This window comes from Lepisosteus platostomus, chromosome 17 (genome assembly GCF_059453375.1).
Source record: "Lepisosteus platostomus isolate fLepPlt1 chromosome 17, fLepPlt1.hap1, whole genome shotgun sequence".
NCBI classification, from domain to species: domain Eukaryota; kingdom Metazoa; phylum Chordata; class Actinopteri; order Semionotiformes; family Lepisosteidae; genus Lepisosteus; species Lepisosteus platostomus.
This window is the reverse complement of record NC_142627.1, coordinates 21,265,944-21,290,653: the sequence shown is the minus strand read 5'-3', so window position 1 is coordinate 21,290,653 and position 24,710 is coordinate 21,265,944. Positions and strand designations below refer to the sequence as shown.

The 24,710-nt window shown below is 42.2% G+C and overlaps 1 protein-coding gene across 5 annotated transcripts in view; it reads left to right on the top strand.

The window, feature by feature from the left end:
• LOC148646356 (alpha-actinin-2) overlaps nucleotides 1-20,447 on the top strand; it is a 34,103-nt gene extending 13,656 nt beyond the window's left edge. The window contains exons 8-22 of one of the 5 annotated variants that reach the window (XM_088609786.1): nucleotides 19-104; nucleotides 2,411-2,503; nucleotides 2,941-3,171; nucleotides 4,302-4,449; nucleotides 5,569-5,719; nucleotides 8,603-8,711; nucleotides 9,127-9,267; nucleotides 10,949-11,131; nucleotides 11,741-11,875; nucleotides 13,186-13,365; nucleotides 13,720-13,866; nucleotides 14,903-14,980; nucleotides 15,821-15,886; nucleotides 16,929-17,087; nucleotides 19,140-20,447. In XM_088609786.1, the coding sequence (XP_088465912.1) occupies nucleotides 19-104; nucleotides 2,411-2,503; nucleotides 2,941-3,171; nucleotides 4,302-4,449; nucleotides 5,569-5,719; nucleotides 8,603-8,711; nucleotides 9,127-9,267; nucleotides 10,949-11,131; nucleotides 11,741-11,875; nucleotides 13,186-13,365; nucleotides 13,720-13,866; nucleotides 14,903-14,980; nucleotides 15,821-15,886; nucleotides 16,929-17,087; nucleotides 19,140-19,298 (2,066 nt within the window). In that variant the 3' untranslated portion in view covers nucleotides 19,299-20,447. The other 4 variants (XM_088609782.1, XM_088609785.1, XM_088609784.1 and 1 more) reach the window with 4 other exon arrangements.
• Nucleotides 20,448-24,710: the final 4,263 nt, after the last annotated feature.

Here is a 24,710-nt window from a genome sequence, read left to right as displayed (position 1 = left end):
CTTGTTCTTTCTACACAGATGTAGTAAACACGGCCAGACCCGATGAAAAGGCCATTATGACCTATGTGTCGTGTTACTATCATGCATTTGCTGGTGCTCAGAAGGTGAGGGGACAAAAATAACAACCTACTGTACCTCTGCCTCTCGGCTCCTGTTCGCCTCCTTGCTGCCATGAATGTTATAGTTTATATTTCTTAGTTCTGGAGTCACACCTTCTGGTATAACTGCTCAAGCGGAAGTCAAGTCATCCGAACGTTTTTCTGGAACTGAAAACACACCTGCAAAATAAAGAATGTGAGAAAGAGCTTGAAGGTGATGGAAGGATTGGTTATCAGATCAAGTGGATGCTTTTGGAATGCAAAGCAAGAAGCCCTAAAGTAGATTGTAGACCTTTCTACTTGCCTTGGGGGAAGGGTATAGTAACGTCGTTTGGCTGTACTCCTGTCACCTGAAGTAACTGAGGCATCTGGAGAACTGTGTTCAGTGCTTGAGGAGATTTGACCCAGAACATTTTCGCTTTGAGCACCTTTCCTTTCTTTTCCCACAAACAGGCTTTCTTCTCTCCTTCAGACAGTGTCTCCCTCTGGTGTCTCCTCCATTAGTGCCCTCTGTGCTTTTTCCCTGTTGTTCCAATTCTCTTCTCCTTCTTCCTGCTCTTATGCCGTCATTGCAGACATTGTCAACACTCCCAAGCCTGATGAGAGGGCTATAATGACCTATGTGTCCTGCTTCTATCATGCATTTGCTGGAGCGGAGCAGGTATTTCCCGTGTACAGAACTGTGTGAACAATGCATGAGGTTTGTTAACATTTGCAGTTGATTAAAAACATAACCCTTGTTTCCAAGTCTCACTTTTAGCCTTCTTAACATCTTCATTAAATGGTTTAAGTATACATTAAAATACGCATCAAATGCGTTGGTAGATTGATGAAAACAAGCAAAACTCCGGTATGTCTGTACTGTCGATAATAACAGTACAAGATCAGCTGATTAGAATCTACACATTACTCTATGGCCATTGGTAATGCCTTCTGAAAGTTACAGGAATAAAATTTTTTTTTTCTAAAGATATAAGCTGTCAAGTCACTTTAATGAAAGTCTGTCTGACTGGAACCAGGCAGAATTCCAATAAGAATCAATAACTGTGCCTCAGTATGAGGGTGATTTATTTAATATAAATGAACTATAGCTGATGTGCTCCATTAGATGATTTATTACCATTTTGAGGATTTGGACTATAAGCCAGTTTAATGAGATGTTTACATCCACCTGTGTATTTGGAAGGGTCTTATCTTTGGGTGTTGTATTGATTTTATATGGGCCAGATAATGTTCATGCTTTTAAGCAACATTTTATAAGACCTTCTAAGAATGAGTGAATTCCTCAAAGTGGAGTATACGTTTTCTTTGTCTTTGACTGAACGGAGAAATCTTCATTGTGAGAAAACCATAACGATTGTTATTGAATCAGAAACGTGAAATTCTCACAAATAACCTGTAACAAGGCGGGTCTGAAGGAGCCGCGGCGATTGCTGGTAAAAATCTGTGCCCTTTCGAGGGGGCAGGGGCGTGAGGTCAGCTTGACCACGGGGTCCAGACTGGACTTGAAAAGGGGCAGTGGTGTCCAGGCTGAAGAAAAACAAAAGAGTGAGGCCTAAAGACTCGGCCTGTCCCGGTGGTAACTCACGGCAGGAGAGGAGGGGAAAAAAACTGTAAAATAGACACTTTTACGTTGTTTCTCCACAATCCCCTCCAGGACCGTCGCTCTAATATTCTCCCCTTGAGGGGATTAGAAACCATGAATCGGTCTTCTTTTTCTCTTTCAAGCTCTATGCGCTCTCAGCTAAAGTCATGCCAGCAACGTCCCGCCCACCCAGCGTCTCTCATAGCCTCGCCTAGCTTATAGGAGAGCTAATCTCCTACTGTACATCCTCTCTCTCAGCTACAACTGACTTGGGGCTGATGTCCCGCTTACTGGTCCCCCCCGGAGGTGTTCAGTGTGTTCTCGAGGGACCCCCACAGTGGCGTCTCATCTTAAATGAGCCGCCTCAGCTGTGGTTGTCAAGGCAACTCTCACCCTTAAACGGGGGCACCGCCTCCACACTGAACAAGCCCCATGTTGGGGCACAAACCACCCAAACAATAAACAAAGTACTAACACTGTTAAGATGGGGTTTGAACGGGGGGCTGCATCAGTGAACAAACGAACAAGTATAGGTTCATTTGACAGCAAAAAGCAGTAAGAAAGAATAAGCACGTTGATTTGTTGATTGGGCCTTCTTCAGCCTCAAGAAGGCTCAACAGCCGCAACCCTGTGTTCTTTCTGTCCCCTTTTCAGTGTGGTATTGAGAAGCAGGGGCTCATTAATAAAGCTGGATTGGAGATGAGAGGTTGTCACCTTCTGTCCACAGGCTGAGACGGCCGCCAACAGAATCTGTAAAGTGCTGGGAGTGAACCAAGAGAATGAGAAGCTGATGGAAGAATATGAGCGCCTGGCCAGTGAGGTACAGCCACAGTTCTGGCTCGGCATTAGCACATACCTCACTCATCCAGAGTGGCCTGCCATGCTTTGGCAAAGCACAGTTGCTGTAATTGATGTGTATTGTATTATACTATAGCTTGGATTAAGGTACATTAACCTTTCATCTAAACTTTTAGTTTAAGAACAAAACAAAAACGGAAGCCCTTTAAAGCGATTAGCCTTTGCAATCCCCCTCAGTCTCAGAATTATCTTGACTAGATGAGTGCCTCATGCAGATAGTCTAACCTTCTGGCAATCAACGCATATCAGAGGAAGTCCAGTGGCAAATATCTATAAAAGATAGACAGTAGGAATTGGAATTATCATCTGGGCGACTCTAGTGCTCTGCTGGTTATACTCTGGCTTGAAGGCATGGTGCCCCGCAATGCAATTAAACGTCTCTTCCTTGGGGGGGACCAGCTTCTGGAGTGGATCCGCCGCACAACCCCCTGGCTGGAGAACCGCACCGCAGAGAAGACCATGGCTGCCATGCAGCAGAAGCTGGAGGACTTCCGGGACTACCGGAGAAAGCACAAGCCCCCGAAGGTGCAGGAGAAGTGCCAGCTGGAGATCAACTTCAACACCCTGCAGACCAAGCTGAGGATCAGCAACCGGCCCGCCTTCATGCCCTCGGAGGGCAAGATGGTGTCTGTAAGTGAGTCGGGCTTCTCCAGTTCCCGGGCCAGGCCTGACGAGTGATGGATGTCTATGTATCTTGGTGGGGCTTTCTCGAATGTTTTGAAACAGCATTAAGAAAGCAACACGCATCACTGATCCTTAAGCACTGGCATTGAGGCTCAATTTCAATATCGGTTCCATTCAAGCTTTGTTGTCCCATTGGGGAAATTTGTTTTCCAGCACACTCCCCAACACAACAACACAATGACAGACAACATTTTACCAAGCAGGGCGTCAGTGCAACAGTGTTACAGTAACATAAGGTAGAAGATAGTTACAAGACATTGTTTAAAAGAGATATTGCGGTGGGGATGGAAGATTTCATATGTCTATTAGTATAACACCTGGGGACACAGAGGTGTATCCTACACGGGAGAAGTGTGAAGCCACAGTGGAGGGGGTGAGAGACAGTCTCAACAGTTTAGGCAGGAAATGTTCCATGAAGGAGGTTTCCTATGAGAAAATTCTGCACAGGCCCAGTTTCATATCAGGGATATGAAATAGTGGGAGATGGAGTCTTATCTAAATTGTACAAAGAAATTGCCAGTAAACAGTGTGCCGAGAGGATTTAAGAGGAGATTTAAGATCATAGTTGTGTGTGATTTGGATCTATGCCCTATATTGGAGTTATTTAAAAAAACTGCGGGCGTTCAGATCCAAAGTGCTGTGTGTCAAGTAATATTTCCCAAACAGTGATGCCATATACTCCAGATATGTAGCTGGTTTTAGAAAAGGCACCTACTGGGTGGCATGGAGGTGCAGTGATTAGCATTGCTGGTTCACAGCACTGGGATCCTGGGTTTCAATTGTGGATCTGAGCTGTATGTATGTTGTATGTTCTTCCTGTGTTTCCTCCATGTGCTCCGGGTTTCTCCCACGGTTCAAAGACATACAGGTTAGGCTAACTGGTGTCTGGAAAAACTGGCCCTTTTGTGAGTGTGTGTGCCCTGCGATGGACAGACGTCCTGTCCAGGGTGTCCCCTGCCTTGTGCTCTTTGCTTGCCGGGATAGGCTCCGGTTCTTCTGCGATCCTGGGTGGATGGCTGGAAAAGGTTCCAACTGAAAGGTTACCCCAGCTGAAGAGGCTGTGTGCTGGCTCCCAGGACATTGCGAGCGCCTGGCAGAACCTGGAGCAGGCAGAGAAGGGCTATGAGGAGTGGCTGCTGACCGAAATCAGGAGGCTGGAGCGGCTGGACCACCTGGCCGAGAAGTTTCGCCAGAAGGCCTCCATCCACGACGGCTGGGCTCACGGTGAGGTCACAGTGTCTGTCAACACTAACTCAACTGCACAGCGAAACAGGAGCGTGGCGGACTGATGACTCTGCTTTATCTGTTTTTCCCTAGCCAAAATGTATAGCCTTTTGTGGCAGCTCTCACACCTCCTCTATCCTCAATACACAGCAGGTTAGGTGGATTAGAGACAAATTCCTTTACTCCTGGCATTAAAAGGGAAATTGATGCGGTGCGTATTGAGCATCAGACACAGTGGAATTTAGCCAGGCCATCCTGGTTAAAACCCCACTCTTAGGAAAAAAGCTGCTGGATCTTTAACGTCCTGTTAGTCAGGACTTTGGTTTAATTGATTATCTGCTTTTTCTATATCTAAGCTGCCCCCCAGACAATGCCTTTTCTATATAGATGGTCCTCTATTTTAGTCTTCATTACAGTTTCTGAAACTTTAGAAGCCGCAGTTTTAGCTGATAATTAGTTGGTTTCATTGTCCTCATGGTTGAAAGAGTTTTTTATTAAGAGGTCTATGTATAACTCTTGTTTCTTTAAATGCACCTGATAGAATTCAATCAAAATCCGTCGAGATCTTAGGTTGGGGTTTTATCTCGGGTGCTTTGAGCACTTGCAATGTCTAAGCTAGTGCTATTAATTTGCCTTGTTTTATCTTTGCCTGAGCCAAGTTTGAAATTTCTTCCTTGGATAGAAACTTTCCCATTATTATTTCTGTAGCACTTCCTCGTTTGGTGTTATTTTTCTGGGAAAAAAAGTTTGTTTTTGCCTTGTTTGCAGAATTATTTTCTCTCAGCAACAGTCTGGCGTTGTGCTCCAGTCCATGCAGAGCCTGAGCGAGCCTCTATCTTGTCAGGATGGTTCTTGTGGGTTTGCGTCATTGTTGAGGAATCCTGTTAGTTACACATTTGGGGGGCAAAGCCGACCTGCAAAATGTGTTGTGCATATCTGGCTGTAGAGCACAACACAGGTGTGAAACGGAGAAGCGAAAGGTTGGGTTTTTTCCTCTTTCAGTCCTAAGTGGGGGAAGTGTTTTTGTATATCGAATGAAGGAATCAAAAAGCCGGTGAAATCCTTCCTGATAATGTGCTGATCCTTTCCTTTGCTCCGCTGTGCTTGGTGATGATGCAGGCAAGGAGCAGATTTTGTCCCAGAGGGACTACGAGTCGGCCTCCCTGACAGAGGTGCGAGCCCTGCTGCGGAAACATGAGGCTTTTGAGAGCGACTTGGCTGCCCACCAGGACCGAGTGGAGCAGATTGCTGCCATTGCCCAAGAGCTGAAGTATGTTCCATTTACAGGCTCACAGCTGCTGACATTTAACTGATAAAGGGCTCATATGCATTGTTAAGGAATTCATTAGATAGTTTTGTAAGTGCATTTTTTATCTTACAGCAGGAAGAGGGCTTGAGATTCTTACTTTTTCCTGTGACCTCTTTCTAATCTTGCTTACCCTTATAGACTGTCTCTAGGGAATTTTTAGAACGATGATGTTACGTTGTTGACCAGACAAGCATTGTGCAAGTTGATTCTTTTATGCATTCCTGAAGCAGATCTTTACTGGGGATAAAATAGCTCTCTTTTATTGATACAGTACATACATGAAAGAGAATTAAGAAGCCTTAATTCTTACCAAATCTTACCAATTGAATACTGTTTAAATGTTTTAAGGTGTTGTCTGCTATCTTAAACCCAGGCTCTAGAGTGAGGCTGTTCTCTGGTTGAGATTTTTGATTGGTTTTGTTAAAGTTCCCTGTCACAGCTTGTCAGTAAAATCATAAACTCAAAAAGTCAGTTTTTTTTAAAAGCACATTGCGTTATATTACTAAGAGTTCAGACAGGGAATGATCTTCTGTAGTTACTGAAGCCTGTTTGTTGAAGACAATTGTTACTTTCTGAAATCCCTATCAAAAGCGCAAGTACTCCATCTAGTGTGTGAAAAAATATGATCAAATCCATGTGTATTCAGACATATTTCAGATTAAACTGTGTTACAGCTTTCCTATAAAGTAGTGGATTTTATTTTAACAAAGTACTTAGACCTAGATTGACTGTTTATTGAAAATCAAACTTCTCAAACTGATATTTGTACTTGATAAGAGATGTCTTAAAAGAAATAATTAATTGAGTGATTTTATAGATCAGAAGAAATGACAGATTACCTGATTATTTCAGTAGAAATATCACTGGATTAATTGTTTTTTGTGTTTTTATGATTTTAAGTTATGGTACAATTTAAGTTCTTTGCTATTTATGGTCAGAGGTGCACCAGGAATCATAATGTTCTGCATATACAGTATAATCCTTTGTCGTCTTAAACAGCAGCGAACTCTTGATTAAAAAGATTAAATTTCTCTTATTTTCTGCATTTATCTGACAGGACTTTTTTCCTTTTGCGATCTTTGCGCATGAAACGGAAAGTGTTCCGTCCTGAACAACCAGCTCAGACTTCTAAATATATAACCTCATTTGCACCTGCCACTTTCATTCTCCGACAGCTTTTATTGTCATCTTTACAACCAATCACTGATAGATGGGGCGAAGGAGGGTGATCATGGTTACCTATGTTTCCACACTGCTTGTCCATCTATTAATCTGTCTATTTGTGGAAGTCTCTGTTCTGTCGCTGGGGCCCATCTGCATACCTTATTCCATAACTCATGTCAAAGGATAGTGGCTCTTATGTCACAGTTGGATCAAAACCCTGTCCAGCTTCCCGTCATCACCTAATCTACTTTCATACTATAAAATCTTGCAGTTACAGCTCAGCCAGACAAAGCTATAATATTTCTCTTTAAACTCTGTTTTCAAAAGGGCTGCCAATTATTACAACATTACGGCTCTAAATGGTAATCTTTTTATAAATAGACTGAAAAAATATGGTCTAGGATGGATTTATCAACAAGATATGTTCTTCAAGGACATCGTTGTGAGCGTTTGTAATTTGAATTTTACAGTGATTATTTTAACTGTAGATGCAACATTAACTTGACAGGCCCTTCTTTCCTGAAATACAACAGGATATAATTTAGCAGGAACACATGTGGAATAACTTTCTACTTGCAATTGGATGCCAAGTCTTAAATGATGTTGAATCATGCATTTTTAAAATAATAACACAAAAGTGAAGACAGGAAATACAGCTGATATGATCTGTGACCCATCGTATTACGAATCTAATTAGACGTGTTATTGAGCTGTGATTGTGACATGTTAAAACATTCCTGTGCTGCATGGACTTAGTAGCATTTCACACTATGTATCCAGGATTACAGTCTGTTCTGATTCATGTAGTTCTGCATTAATGGAGAACAATTGTCTGGCTGCCCTTGAGCTGTTCCCTTTTTGCAGTCTCTGCAGCTTTGATATTCCCTACAATAACAGCTGCATGCATGGAGTACAGAGAGAGTTGTTTGTAGATGCTGGCTTTTTTCCACTTAGTTTGATGGTTCAGTTTCTGTTAGTAAGTGCAGGGGCCTGTATAACAACCTTTTCATTATGTTGGTACAGTACTTACAGACCTAGCATAAGAGTCTGAAAGCTCATAGTTGCTCTCATGAATGGGCACAGGATTTCAAGTTTATTTAGGCTTATAGCATGCTTTTGCTGTGTCAGTGGCCTAGTCTTTAATTATCAGACATGCATCGTTCCTCCAAATGAAAAACAGGATGCTGATACCCTTTATCCTCAAGCAAAATTCATTTAATTACCAAGTTTGCTTGCTTTTAAATTGGTTTCCCCTTGAATCATTTCCTCTGTTTGTTAAGTAAACTGTTCCTGTATCTCCTACCTTGAAGCAGGACATCACACACTGTGTCACTGCAGTTAACTTGCAAAAGAGGAAGGAAATCTTTGACTATAGCACAGAAGAATTCAAAATGCTAGTTTTTTTCTCAGTTTTCTGAAAGTGGAACTTGGAAAACTCGAAAAACGTCTGACATTTTTAAAAGGCGTTGTAAAAGTTACAATAAGGTCAGGCGATGAAAATGGCAATGCAGCGAGCAGGAGAACACTCCACGCTGATAAAGTTGTGGCCATGCTCTGTATTTTAATAGCAGGCAGTGAAACGAGGTCTGTGAATTGGGAAGTTGTTTTTACAAGTTGACATTTAAGGCCCTGGATGACAAGAGGATGAATGTGTCCCTAATCCCCCTCTGGGTTTCTCAGCGAGCTGGACTACCACGCTGCAGCCTCCGTGAACAACAGATGCCAGAAGATTTGTGACCAGTGGGACAAACTGGGAACACTGACACAGAAAAGGAGGGAAGCACTTGAGGTATGGGAATATCCAGGGATTTTCAGTCCATTATAAATTTGGCTCACTTGATTAGACAGCAGCAGTGCGAGCCTTATTGATCCCTGGTGAACTTATGAACCCGTAAATGTGCAAAGATACAGCATTAGCCAAAAGCCCACACTGTCAGTGACACAAGTTCTTTTTTTTTTTGCAAAAGTTGTACAACAGCCCAGTTTAGAAGGATGAGTACGGGGAAGCGGTGAAACAACAGCTGTATATTTTGGAGCATAAAAAGTGTCCCTATAATCTGTTGTGAAGCAATAGCCTCATACTTATTTGTATGTTTCTGCACGTGTGCTGAAATTTAAATACAGTATTTTTTATTGCAGTTATGTTTTTACCACAAAAACTTGGCCTGCTGCAGTGTCACCTCTCTTGGTTTTCTTGATTTTAGAGGGCAGAAAAGCTGCTGGAAACCATCGACCAGCTGTACCTAGAGTTTGCCAAGAGGGCAGCGCCCTTTAACAACTGGATGGAGGGAGCCATGGAGGACCTGCAGGACATGTTCATTGTGCACACTGTTGATGAGATCCAGGTATGCAGAGACCACTTTATTTTCAGTGTCTTTCAGATCACTTTATTGGCCATATACAATTTCTTGTATTAGGAATTTGTCTTTTCGCATACCCCAGCTTGCTCTCCATGAGACACGCAGACAGGGAGAGAAGCTGGGGGTCAGAGCGCAGGGTCAGCCACTTATACAGCACCCCTGGAACAGTTGGGGTTAAGGGTCTTGCTCAGGGGCCCAACGGAGTAGGATTCCTCTGCCGCGGGATACGAACCGGCAACCTTCCAGCCAGAGGTGCAGATTCTGAGCCACAGAGTCACAACAACACGGGAATACTGTATAGTATATTGTTATTGATAGAGATTTGCGAAAATAGAGCTTTACCACAAATTGTCTAAGCACGGCAATCAATCATAAAAATAAATGATCAAATATATGCCAAGAATATACAGTACCTGAACAGCAGTTGGTATAATCTGTGGGACTTGAGATCCTTCTGGCACAGCTTTGGCATCATGAGTAATAAATCTGGCACACTGGGTTAAAAATATTAGTTTAATAATTTCAATAACACACTCAGAACACAGAACACAACATACACGTTACTCTGTTGACAAGAAAGGCATCTCGGAGGCCTAGTCCTGACCAACCACCTTCTACCAGGTATTCAAATCCACATGCTGTTACAGTATATAATGCTTAAAAGAGAGATAAACATGCCTGAAGGTGTGAAGGTCTGAAGCAAACAGAATACGACCTGGAGCTGAATCTCTCTCTAGATAAATCTAGGGGCTACAAAATCAATGGGAAATATGTCCCTGTTCTAACAGGCCATCCATGAACCAGGAGAGACCATTCTTAACCTAGGGATTTCCTATACAGGAAATCAGAGTTTCCTAAAAAGGTTTGAATACTTCACTCAAATCTAATCTTAAAAGCTGATCTGAACCAAGATCTCCCGCCTGGCACAGTCTCTTCTCTTTCCTTGTGTCTTCCTCTCTATCCTCTCTCCTGTCTTCCTCTCTCTACCCTTTTCTGCTCCTTTCTCTCTCTGTCCTTTTATCCTGTGTTACTGGACTGTGGTTGTCTCTGGGTTATTTCCGAAAGAACTTAATTAACTAAGGTAAACTTTATGATTTCTTTGACCAGTGTGTCCCAGATCAATGAACATCTCGTTCCTTTCATGTCTGAAGCTCCCGAGATACTATTCATATGTTGACCTTTGTCCTGAAATCCTGAGACACCCCAATAGCCAGTTCGAACAACTGTAACAATATCAACAGTTAAATCAATTTGCATTACAAAAACACCACAATATACGTGTGTGTAGCATGCAGTCATTATTAACAGTGGGGAAAAATATTAATAATATTGCCTTTTTGGAAGACTGACAGGATTATGAGGAAAAACACATGAATATCTGTGCCGCTTGTCAAAGTTAGCTACACCGTACTGTCTAGCTAAGGGTGAGACAGCTGTCCATGTCCTGTTACGTTTGACTTTCTAGACATAAAAAGCTCAGTTAAAGTCTGTTTGGATGGTCCTGGCTCTCAGATTTATGAAATGGTAAAACTTCATTTATTCTGACATTATTCATTCCCATAAATACAGGATCATCCCCTAGTGCTCCACTGGTATCGCGTAGATCCTGGGGCGCAGATCTTCCACAGATGTAGCCATTAGGTAATCCCCCCTTTCCAATTCCCAGAGCCTGATATCGGCACACGAGCAGTTTAAAGCCACTCTGCCCGAGGCTGACAGCGAGAGGCAGGCTATTCTGGGCATCCACAATGAGGTACAGAAGATCGTCCAGAGCTACGGTGTCAACCTGTCTCAGACGAACCCCTACAGTACCATTACGCCTGAAGAAATTCGTGCCAAATGGGACAGGGTAACATTTGCATGTATTTTTTTTATTTACATCCAGTTTGGAATTGGCCATTTGTTAATCAGCTCAATTTACTACACTCCTCAGCTAAGCCCAGCACTCAGAGATGATTATGTGCTCCTTGCACACAATCATTTATCATTTTCTCTTTTACATTATTTGGATATCCTGTACATCTTACATAAGCTACGGCACTGTTTTTTTTTAAAAAATGTTATATAGAAATTCCTAAGGAATCAGTGCTGGGCATTAGAAAATAAAAAAGCTCTTCTTTTGAATTATAACTAAACATGTTTCTGGTAAATAAAAGCATTCATTTATTGACAAATTGTCTGAAATACGGTTGCCTGATCACATAAATGTCAGCAGCCAGGTACGTTATTAATCATCATGGTAATGTCCAGAATTTGTAGTAACAGGGATGACTGATGCAGTCAGATGGTTGTAAAACATTGCTGAGCTGCTGGCTGAATGAGGGGACTGTATCAGCAGCAGGAGGAGGAGGAATGAAGTCCGGGTCACAAAGAAAATGGTGGTGAAAAGGGCAGGGCTGTAGTCCTGATGCCCGAGCTGGCGCGAGTCCTGAGCCTCTGTCCGAATCTGCGTGCGCAGGTGAAGCATCTGGTCCCGCAGCGAGACCAGGCCCTGCAGGAGGAGCTCGCCCGCCAGCACTCCAACGAACGCCTGCGCCGACAGTTCGCAGCGCAGGCCAATGTCATCGGCCCGTGGATACAGAACAAGATGGAGGTGAGAAACGAAGGCATCATTCACGCCTTTGCCTTCACATGGCTCCTCAACACATTGTAAGAAGTTGCCTAGCAACTGCTTGACTGTTTCTAATTTACGTGTTGGTGGCTGGTGTGGCGTGGTGGCACAGTGTTTGGTATTGCTGCTTTGCAGCGCTGGGGCTCTGGGTTCAATTCCTCGGGTGCTGTCTGTGTAGAGCTTGTATGTCCTCTCTGTGTTCATGTGGGTTTCCTCCGGGTGCTCTGGTTTCTTCCCACAGTCCAAACACAAACTGGTAGGTTAATTGGCTTCCTGGAAGACTGGCCCTGGTGTGAGTGTGTGCGTGTTTGTCTTAGTGTGTGCCCTGTGATGGACTGGCGCCCTGTCCAGGTTGTATCCTGCCTTGTGCCCATTGCTTGCTGGGATAGGCTCCGGCTCCCCTGCAACCCTGAATTGGATAAAGTGGTGAGTGGATGGATGGATAGAGCTTGTGGTTTTGTACACCCACCCATTTTGGTATTGTCAGTTGTATAAGACTCAGTGGCAAGCTTATTCTCCAGTACTTCACAGGGAGAATGAGGACTGGTAGCACCGAACACAAACTCTGTTTGTAGGACTGCTGGGTCTTTCATGCCACTGCAGGATTGCTTGGACCCAATAAGTCAGTGTTTCACTTAAAGATGAGAAGATACTAGCTGGCTACCCTACTATAGTGGTGCCTTCCCTATTATACTGTATATTAAGGGAATCCCTGTCACAGTCACCTAATGACATGAATAAAGCTTGATCTGGAGCTGTCTGATCTACAGGGCACTCTGATGTTTTAAAGCTTGGTTTAACTCAATGTCTGTTCTTTGTTCTCTTCTAATTTGGAATCCCGTTTGCCAATCAGTTGTACTAGCTTCTGTAGCCCTAGTGTAGCACAGGACCAGTGTGGATCTGACATCACCACCTGTCAGGGCATTCATTGTTTGACATGTTCTGCCAGCTCTGCAATAACAACTGTAGTGATATATCCCTCTCTGACAAGTGCCCTCTTAGGGATGGCTTTTGTTCATCAAGCTGAGAACACCTGTCTAACAGTAGGGGCACTAGACCGATTGTGTGCTGCTGCCTGGAGAATCCTGATTAGTGTACATAAATTAACACCTCCAGGTTTATTAATGATTGTGATTTAGAACTGAAAATCCTAAGATGAACTTGTCTAATGTCTAATAAACCACATTCACACCTTTGTCTTTAGCTCAATAGAAGGGCTTCATTATTGCAGCACTGTGCTATGAATTCATGCTATGAATTTAAGACTGTAGGCCTTTATTTCATTTATGTAGGAAATTGCTCATAGTTCCATTGAGATGAGTGGAACCCTGGAGGACCAGATGAATCAGCTGAAGCAGTATGAGCACGTCATTGTCTCCTATAAACCTAACATCGACAAGCTAGAGGGAGACCACCAGCTGATCCAGGAGTCACTTATTTTCGACAATAAGCACACCAACTATACCATGGAGGTATGATCCTGTACCTTAAATGTCTCTGAACCATCTAGGTGTGGCTTGAATTAGTATTAGATGGACTTCTGTTTAGGTCACATGGAAATTAAAAGTACTTCCGTGTATCCTACACGGAAAGTACATGTGGTTTCAAATCAACTAAGCTTTGGAAAAATGTCATGGGTATTTTTTGGTTTTTGGACAAGAATTCTAAAGAACAGAATTAGATGTATCAGAAAACTGTTGTTCTGAATTTAAAGTTCTTTGATGCTTCAAGACAGAAAACTAGTTTCTGTAGGAGGTGGCACGTGCTGGTTCATCATGCCTCGGTTAAATATCTGTTAACGACTGTTATTGTGCCTAACTTCACAGCACATCCGTGTTGGCTGGGAGCTCCTGCTGACAACCATTGCCAGAACCATCAATGAGATTGAAACCCAGATTCTCACCAGAGATGCTAAGGGCATCAGCCAGGAACAGATGAATGAATTCAGGGCCTCCTTCAACCACTTTGATAGGGTACAGTACTCCGCTAACAAGACACACATCTCACAGATACTGTGTGCTGCTTTGGATGCTTACATTTTATAACATGGAAACACCTTCCCTTAGTGAGCTTCTCTACAGATGTCACTTACTCAGCCTCATCATAAATGGTTGCAAAACTATTCTATAACTAAATCACCTTTAAGCTTTAAGATGTTTTTCCTTGTACAGTATGTGTGATCCTGTTTTGTACCGTATCATTAATACAAAACATTAGTTCTTTGGTGTCAGAACTCCATTTCTCATATTTGAAATTTCATTCAAAGAGATGTTTATTTAAAATCCTAAAGATGGAAACTAACTTGTATTTCTAGACTAATTTGATGGTCTTTTCATACATTAAGAAACTTCAGAATGATAAATGGGTACCTTATCAAAGAAGAATTTGATGTTTAATGATAGTTAATGTAATGGTGCAAGAACAGTAGTTCTACTGTAGTTATGAAGCAATATTTCATTATTAATTTACATCTTAAATGGTCACAAATCAATTCATCCAGGATACTTCACAAAAATATTGATATACCTGATACCACTGTATTTATTAGATATACATTTTCATTCTTCCACAAAATCTTTTGACTTGGAATACATAATTTTGTATTACAATATATAAGTATTTTCAATACTGTTTGATTAAAATGTTAGAACTGAGTGTTCTTATCTTATGTGTATCAGAATATTAGGTGATTCGTTCATTTTCTTTACAATGACCTCATTAGGATTTGCTGCACAAGCTAAAGATTGTTCATGTTTGCCTGACTTTGACCTTATTGAGCAATATCTCCTGCCTGAGCAGAGCCGCCTGAGGAGTTCCTCACAGTGTGTGTCTAAAATCGCACTCTCCCTGCTTCCGGTCAGCTAACAGACACCACACCAGTGCTCTGGACTCAAAAAAGAAATAATTCACAGAGAGATGACTGATGACAGATGTGATTGCACAACCTAACCCTGCCTTATCTTTAACTGTTTCATGCTGCATGGTGTGGGTGATTGCGTGTGGCTGTAGGATGACTCAGGGAAACTTCGCCCTGAAGAGTTCAAGGCTTGCCTCATCAGCCTCGGCCACGTTGGAAATGATCAGCAGGTAGCCAGCGTGCTGGCGACATGCGAACAGTGAGAAACAGCCTGCTTCCCTTACATTCTTGATGCTTTATGCCAGATGCTTTTATAAAGAAGAAATGTGAATACTGTACCTTCTGCTTTACACACACTGTAGCGGACCAGCAAGGTCAGCCCTAGAGATATTGCTCAGAAATTGAACAAAGAGCTTTGTTTCCCCAAGTGAGTTCATCAAAGCGTCACATTGATGTTTACATTTCAGTGTTACTGGATATTTGAATGATCATGCATATTCATCTGTGACCAGCCCTTTAACCAGAAGGGTGGATTTAAAAGAAAACAATCCAAAACATATCTGCGTAAAATTGTTATGAGGAAAATGTTAGTTTACAGATGACGACTGGAGAGTGAGATACCATTCAGTCCTCATGGAAAGCACTGTATTTTTACACGCAGACATGAATGTTTATAGTATGTGGCATCTGCATCAGGATCAGACTGTCTCTTCCTGAGAAGACACTAAATGTATTTTTTCTCTTTTCTCCATGTTATAACTGTGGTTGCCGTTGGTGTTGTTGACTTGTCTCTGTGCTGTATCCTTGTACTGTCCTCTGTTCTCTTTGTCCGTCTTGTCTCTCAATCCCCCCTTGTCTTTGTCTGTGGGCCAGTTACTGCTTCCTCTTTCTTCGAATCTTTGATGCTGGTCCAATCCTCCTCCATGATATTCTGCGACTGGAAATCTCTCTCCATCCCTGGAATGTGGCCATCCTTGTCAACTGCATCTTCCTGCTTCCCTGTGCAACTCCTGTTTTCTACACCTCTTCCTCCCACCTGTCTGCTCTCCACTTGCTCTGTAACTCTGCAGAAGAAGAAAGGTGGAATGGAGACTGATGATTTTAGAGCGTGTCTTATCTCCATGGGCTATGACTTGGTACGAACACAATGCACCCTCACACACAAAGCTAATCCCATTATTAGATTGGGAAGAACCACTTTAAAGTTGTTGAAAATTTCATTTGGGAAATGCAGAGGGTCACATTAACAGTATTATTTATTGACTGGTTTATATTTAATAGGTGCTCCTACATATGAATTTTTGGATGTAAAATATGCAGTTCAATGTTCATGTCATCTGTGAGTGGCTTGAACATACTGTTATAAAGAAAATGTTTGTAATGGATTGGCAATTATTTTGCTTCATTCTTTATTGAAAAGCATTACAAATGCAACAATTTGCCAAACTTTTTTTTCCTGTGTGCACGTCTGTCTGTTTGATGTCTTGCTCTTGTTGTGAAAGGATGTTCCAGTGATAAGGGGGAACTGTGAAAAATTCAATTGGCTTAGAACATTATTTTAAAACGTGAATGTAGCTGAAGTTTGCAGTAGCAATATGCCTACTGTTTATAATATTTTTGCCAGCTTCATATAAAACAAACTAACAGACATTGCAGATAGCCATGCTAGATCCAAAAAGGTTGTTTTTATATATAATGTGGTCACCTTAACTTGTGCAATACAAACCTGTAACTTACTGTATGTTCTTGTTGTTCTAGCATTGCATACCTTAACACTTATGTTTAATTTTGCCGGAAATTAGCTTTTGATTTTTTAATTAATATATTTTCCCAAAGTTTCAGGGTTTGTGAATAGGATATTTACATGCTTGATAGAGTTTTTCATCCACCAGATAAACATCAAGACTACCAATAAGTAAAATAATCGAGGGGCATTAATGCAATTTGTTTCAATACAGTTTTACAAATTTGTTGTGGGTTTTTTGCCTCTCAGTATACGATAAGATGCCCACTTCTCAGATGAGCTCAAAGATAAACCTGATTGTCCTTCCTCTTGTCAGGGAATGCATTCATCAGATAGTTATCTTAATGGTTTTGTTAAATGTGGGAGTGAGGCAGTGTTAGGAATGTCTCAGTTTAAATCCTCATTCTGCACCTGTCTTGTCATGCCATGCACAGGGTGAGGTAGAGTTTGCCCGCATCATGACTCTGGTGGACCCCAATGGAACAGGTGTAGTGTCCTTCCAGTCCTTCATCGACTTCATGACCAGGGAGACGGCCGACACAGACACTGCGGAACAGGTTATCGCCTCCTTCAGGATCCTTGCTGCGGACAAGGTGAGGAAAGACTATGGTCCTGTAAGATATGTACCTACCTGTACTGCTGCTACTACTGTAATACTATATAAATGTATATGTATACTTCGAGCTGCTGAAATACCTAAAGACCTGAACCAGAGTTAATACTATCTTTTAATATCAGAGGACGTTGTGGTATAAGGTGTGCAGATCAAGAAAACCTGGAAGTTCCCCTTAGAGACTTCGCTATACTGGCAGTCGGAAGAATTCTACTATGCTGATGTAGAGATGTTCTTTGTGCAAATGCGCTGAATCTACTGCAATGATACACAGAGGCCTTGTAATTAGAAATAATTGAAGCACTTTACTCTGCTAATATAGTCACCCTAGTTTGTACCTTAACAAGAAAAATGAAAATTGGCATTCAAAATAATTAACATAAGTACAAAGTGTTTGGGATTATTATTTTCATGTGACAGTTTTTTCTATTCTATTTCTATTAAGAACACATTTGGAAAGATTCCCTGCAAGATTCCCTGTACAATCCTAAACTTCAAGTAGCTGAAGTGGAGGGAGTAGCAGGAATAGTGTCAAAGAAATTAATTGTGTCACAACTTTTTCGTCTGGTCAATATTACTAGGACAGAGTAACCTGACTTCGATGCTCTCCTGATGTGGGTACTGTATGTGTTGTTACAATGTAGATCACCGTTAACTGTTAATAGAGATCAAAAGTCACCTGAAAAGCAGTGTGCTCACAAACAACCTTATCTAGTCTCTGGATAAGTCTAGATAACTGTTCACGAGAACTGAGAAAAGGCCAGTGAGCGTGTACTGTATAGCACATGAAGTGTAGGTGGTAGTTCAATTCAATTCAACTTTATTTGTCATTATACTTGCACAGGTGCATAGTATAGTGAAAAGTGTTTCTCATTAGTCACTCAGGTGCAGTATATAAATAGAACAGAAGACAAGACAATAGACAGTAACACAATAACAATAACAGTGTAATCAAAACTGTGCAAATACGCAGAGAAAAGAATACAACATGACAAAAACAGTGCAAAAGTAGTTTGGGGAAGAGTGCAAAAATACGGTGATTAATAAATATAACAACTAGTACTAGTTGGCAACAACTAATTGCTAACAGTTCAATGATGTTGTAAAACGTTTCAAGCCCTTGAAGGGGAGCTGCAGTATTTTGAATTGTATGGTGAAATCTACAGAGAGCTAATGGAAGGAAGGATGCTAAAAGAGATGGGGCCAGCAGGGGGCGCTCACCCTGCAGTCCATGTGGGTCCTAATGCCCCAGTATAGTGATGGGGACACTATACTGTAAACAGGCGCCGTCCTTCGGATGAGACGTAAAACCGAGGTCCTGACTCTCTGTGGTCATTAAAAATCCCAGGGCGCTTCTCGAAAAGAGTAGGGGTGTAACCCCGGTGTCCTGGCCAAATTTCCAATTGGCCCTTACCAATCATGGCCTCCTAATAATCCCCTTCTATGAATTGGCTACATTACTCTGCTCTCCTCCCCACTGATAGCTGATGTGTGGTGAGCGTTCTGGCGCACTATGGCTGCCATCGCATCATCCAGGTGGATGCTGCACATTGGTGGTGGTGGAGGGGAGTCCCCATTACCTGTAAAGCGCTTTGAGTGGAGTGTCCAGAAAAGCGCTATATAAGTGTAAGCAATTATTATTATTATTATTATTATCAAGTAAGAGGTTTATTCCATGCTGAAAGGATACCTATTACTTGTTCCTTTCCAGCCTACGCATGCTGACACAGCTACCCCCCTGAACTACTAAAACAAATGATGTAGAGTATCCTCATACATTTTAATTTGGCTGAAAACGCAAGCAGCTGAGTTCTGAACATCCATCCATTTTCCCAAATCCATGTTCTGGGCCAGGCTGGGGGAGATGTGCACGGATGTTGCAAGGGATGAAAAGGAGAGACGCTTTTCTAAACGAAGCACGTGATAAAACATGGGCTATAACCCTCTCGTGTGCCGCCTCCGGTGTCTTCCTCTCCCGGTTTGCCGCGCCGCTCGGGGCCTGCCTCACTCGCCGTCTGCTGTCCCCCCCCAGCCCTACATCCTGGTCGAGGAGCTGCGCCGGGAGCTGCCTCCGGAGCAGGCGGAGTACTGCATCATGCGCATGCCTGCCTACACCGGGCCGGGGAAGGTGCCGGGAGCCCTGGACTACACCTCCTTCTCCACGGCGCTGTACGGGGAGAGCGATCTCTAACCGGGAAGCCCCGCTCTCGAAAGACCGAGCAGTCTTGCAGCCGGCTTTAAAAAAATAAAAGCAGCTTTTTGTCAGGTTAAAACGTTACGAAACTCTCACAAAGAAACGTGCACAGCAACAAGTTGAATGTGCTAGAGGTTAATGAAGAAATACAGTACAGTGTGTGGCGCACTAGTAATACCTAAAGCAAGCGATTTAGCATCAAAAATACTTTTTGTCATGATTTTGTAAAAATTGCAGGAAGTATTTAATAGCCTCTGTTTTGAAAGCGACACGTGTAAAGTCTGACATACAAGCCAGATGAAATACTAACTAGTCACGAAAATGGAAAACACGACTTAGTGCTGTAACTTTCTTCCTTGGAGTGAAACAAGTGAAAAATGAGTACCCATTTTGTTTCCCTTCATATAGTTTAATTGAAAAAAAAAAGATATTCAGATCAACTGTAAACTATTGAAGATTTTTATCAGTGCCTGATGAAAATGTATCGTATTTACTGCTACAGGATATTTTTACAAACTGTATAGCTGTGTGAAGTTTCATGTACTTGACCTCGTGGTAGGAGTACTCACTGGCTTTCATGACAGATTTTATGGAGTACGGTATTAGCAATATGTATCTCATGGCTTGTTTCCTAGTTTAGAAATACTCACTTCAAGGTTTGTTTGGGAGACTGATAAAATCAAAATAAACTTAAGACATGGGCACACAGTCTCTTGATATCAATCTGTGTGACAGTTGTAGAGGCACACTGTATATTATAAGGATATCATTTGTACTTTTCCAGACATTTTAAAATTAAATAAACCTATGAATTAAAAAAAATCCTTGATTATATACATTTTTGAGAGTGAGGAGTGATTCCTCACTAGCAACTATGAACCATTGTCTAAAAGTGTGTTACTGTACTTTATTATGTAATTGATGGTCATATAGCATCTTTTTTATGGTTGAAGACCTAAGACAAAAACCACAAAATGAATTCATCATCATTCGAATTTCAAATGAGTTATTTTTAATTACTTAAAGGTAAACACCACTGATAAACTCTTATCAAAGAATTTATTTTTTGTGAAAGCTCAGAGGATATGTTGGAATTATTTGTGTAAACATACAGAAATAAAATACAGGTAAAGCCTTTGGCTTGTGCAGGATGTGTTAGTGTGATCTCCTGTCTGGTGGACATTGAATAAAAATTACTAGAACAGGCAGTTTACCACATTTTCCTAAATTAAGGGGTTTCACATATTTAGGCCTTATGGACCTTCTTAGTTTTGCTTATAAACTACTGAAATATAGAAGGTATAATGTATTTTGAATAGTTTTATTGTTAAGAAGTTGAATAGTGTTTGCTACATCGATGACTAATTTGGAACCAGGGCAGGTATTGGAGGTGCAATCCAAAATATAAAATCATTAGGTTATTGTTGTTAATTTATTTTATTCTTTTTTTTTATTGACAAGTTTATCCAGAATGACTACTTGGTAGGTACTGTATTTGCACAGCTGGATTGGTGAAGTGCCTTGCTCATAGGTACAAGACCAGTGTCCGATCTGGGTTTTGAACCCAGAACCTTTCAAAATGTGAGCTGCACATGTACACACCAGTGATAACTGCTTGGCCAGGGGCGTAGCCAGGAATTGATTTTTGGGTGGGCCTGTGCAAAAGTGGGTGGCCTGGGCTCTAACTGACTGTCATGCCAGCATAGGGGCACCCCTCCAATTTACAATGCAATCCTTGAGCGGTATAATCACACAGCAGAATTGCAGTGAACATATATCTGAATTATTTAATAAACAGTCATTATCTGTGTGTTTGTATTTACAGGGGTCTTAGGCCCAAACATAAAGCTCACAGTCCTTGTATCTTTGTGTTCCGGCAGTCCTTGGTGTAGAATACAGCGTGAGGGCACACCTGTCCTCTGAAGACACAGGTATGGGCGCCTGTGTTAGATCCTCAGGTGAAGTCGAGTCTTCTGCAGTCTGCAGTGTAATGACCCAGACATGTTTGCTTGTCCTGCTCCATGAAGTTGCTCACCCGAGCAGCACAAACGACGAAACTCACCGCAATCGTTAGTGCTGTGTTTGTGCCGGTTTGTGTCGCTGTAAGTAGCGTTTGTGCTGCTTTCTTTTCGAAGATATAGTGCCTTGTTTTTTCGGGTAATCACGTGACTATCTACAAGAAAGTTTACAGGTACCAACAAACTCGGTACTTGAACTCCCGATTCTGATTAAAACAATGAGGGCAATTTGTTTTCTGAGTCTGTTTGGTCGGGTGGGGTGGATGTTTCAATGTATTTCGATGTAGCGACTTTTTTTCCTGGCTGTGACGTCACTCTGAAAACGTACAAAACAGCAGTAAAGACCATTAGATCTATCAATTGAGATCTTTTGATCAGGTATTAGTTTCACGATCGATATAATTCAACAAATAAAAACAAAATTGGAAGCACGAGCATAATAGCATAATGATCACAGACTACATTTCTATTTATTTTTTAAGTACAAAGCAGAAGGCGTTTCCTCTACCTTAAATATACGATTAAAATTGTTCAAATACCATGTATTCATTACAGAAAACAGCGGAGACAGTTATATTGCAAATAAAAAATGTATTTCGAAGAGTACGGGACATTGTGAATCAATAAAGACGTTAAAAAAGTAAGCTGATGTAGTTATTTTGCAAATACGTCAAGCATTTTAAAAATAGATTCTCCTTGACAGTGAACAAGCCGATCCACCTGGCGCTGCTGGCTTGAACAGCTCCCAGACCCGTGATTGGCTAAACCCCCCAACAGCTCGGGCCGCGATTGGGTGAAGAGTGAGAATCGACACTCTGATTGGGTAAAGCGCCACAGCGGAAGTTCTGTGTACCGTGTGTGCTGTATGAGCACGCTGCATATACAGTAACAGTAACACATCCATTGGTTTCTAATTACTGATCAATCTAAGAGAAGTCGCACTGGGGTCAAAACTGAATAGTAGACAAAGAATGTTGTGGCACCCACAGCGCGTTCACGACTCCGATAGCATGTCACGATTGGAGTGCGCGCATCACGATCACATCGCGATACCCATTGTGACTGGCGCATCACTGTCATGGTGCCACTGTCTCGACATTAAGTTCATATATCGCGATATTTCAAAGCCCGACAAAACTCCCCCGCGCTCATGTCGCGACACTGAGTCGACATATCGCGATATGACAAACGACCCTGCGCTCATGTCGCGACATGACATGCCCTATATCGCGACATGACATGCCCTGCCAACATGCCCACCCCCCATGTCGCGACATGAATCCCGCATATCGCGATATGACATACCCCGGCAAAACGCCCCCGCCCCCATGTCGCGACATGGAGTCGACATATCGCGATATGACAAACGCCCCCCCCCCCGCACTCATGTCGCGACATGACATGTCCGGTCAAAATGCCCACCCCCGCCATGTCGTGACATGAAATCCATATATCGCGATATGACATAAACTGTCTCACCCGTGTCACGACATGAAGCCTGTATGTTGCGATAGGACAAACCACATATCGCAACACCTCCTATCTGGGTATATCATCTCCTGATATAAGACGTTTGTTGCGACAGCGGTGCCAGAGTGGCATGGAAGGAAGGCGCCAGTCGTGATATACGCTGCCGCCATATACATGGGGTCCCTTAATCATAACATGCTGCGGAGGTCTTTTCGCGACGCTATCCCAAGGTTACGCGTTTGGCAACAGCGTGTCATGGTAGCGAAAGAAAAGGAAAACGTGCCTTTGAAAATAAAAACCATAGATCTTACAATCACTGTGATTTTACAGACATTACAACCACAGGTTTATGTCATAGATGGTTAACTTGTTGGCATGTGTCGTGTCATGTCTAAAACGAGCTCAATTGTAACAGCGCGCTTGAACTCGGCAGACGGAGTCACTGGAGGTCAAAGTCACCGTGCATGGTCACGTGATCACCGGAAAAACAAGGTGCTATATCTCGGGAAATAAAGCAGCACAAACCGGCACAAACGTAGCACTAACGAATGAGGTGGGTTTAATATTTTTTGCTATCTGTAGGCGGGGCAACTTCACGGAGCTTTTACCTTTAAATATTCAGCGGACTTGAGCATAACATACCAGAAGCAGGTGCACGCACGTATGGGTTTCAGAGGTTGGAGTAAATGCATCGCCCCAAGGGTAATATCGAGTAAGGCGCCATGAGAATAAAAGCTGCGAAGGTATTAAAATATTAAGTTCTGGAGATCTTGTTTGATACTTCATGATGCTTTTAAACTTGTATGAAACCCATGAAATTAGTATTATATTTTCGATGCCAAAAGACACCTAATTTGAAAATTCTTGACTTCCCACAAGACTTGTCACTGAATTGTTATAGTCGCATTACAGTGCTAACCAATTCATCGTAGCTTTAATTGCAGGAATGGTATGCTAATAAAAGCGTCATATACACACTTTGGATGTATTTTAAAAATACTGCAGGTCATTTGGAGGCGATCTGAATAGTCATCTGTAAAATGCACACTCGCATCTATTCTTCAATATTATCTTAATGTTATTCATGCATTCCAAAACTTGTCATTTGTTTACAGGAGACATTTTAGAACATCTTCGTGCTGAACTCCTACAGGTCGAGCATGTATCGAGCTGCTACAAGCAAACGCGTGCACTGCCCCTTGCGGTCCAGAAACACTTGTATTCGGGGAGCCAGGCTGTGCTCCTTAAAACCCAAGATGCCTGTAGCATCTCATGTGTCTTATTTGTTTCAGGACTGGTCTGGCCATCTATAGGCGTAGATATATGCATTTGTTTTGCCATGTTGGCTAATAAACCAAAAACCTAGCGCTAGATAGCTCTAAGAGCGTCTGACGACAACGACAGCCAAGTAGGCTACGGCTACGCATGCACCGCCCCACGACATTTACATAACTTTCTTATTGGTCACAGAAGAAACAGCGAGCCAATAGCAAATCACATACGATGAAAAAACATCAAAACACGTAACATTAAAAAGCAAATCATGTAACGCAAACAAGGGAAAGAAAATCTTAAATTACTTTGGACTGATTGGCTACGCCCCTGTGCTTGGCAACAAAATTAAATGAACAAGTAAAGGTTTATTCCAGGCTGAAAAGAGAAGCTTTTCTGGACACTCCACTCAAAGCGCTTTACAGGTAATGGGGATCCCCTCCACCATCACCAGTGTGCAGCCCCACCTGGATGATGCGACAGCAGCCATAGTGAGCCAGTACACTCACCACACATCAACTCTCAGTGGTGAGGAGAGCAGAGTAATGAAGCCAGTTCACATCTATCATACATATCTATCTAAAATGTTTAAAGAATTAAAAAAACATCAAGTTTAAAGTTAATGTCACAAACGCATGTGAAACCCATT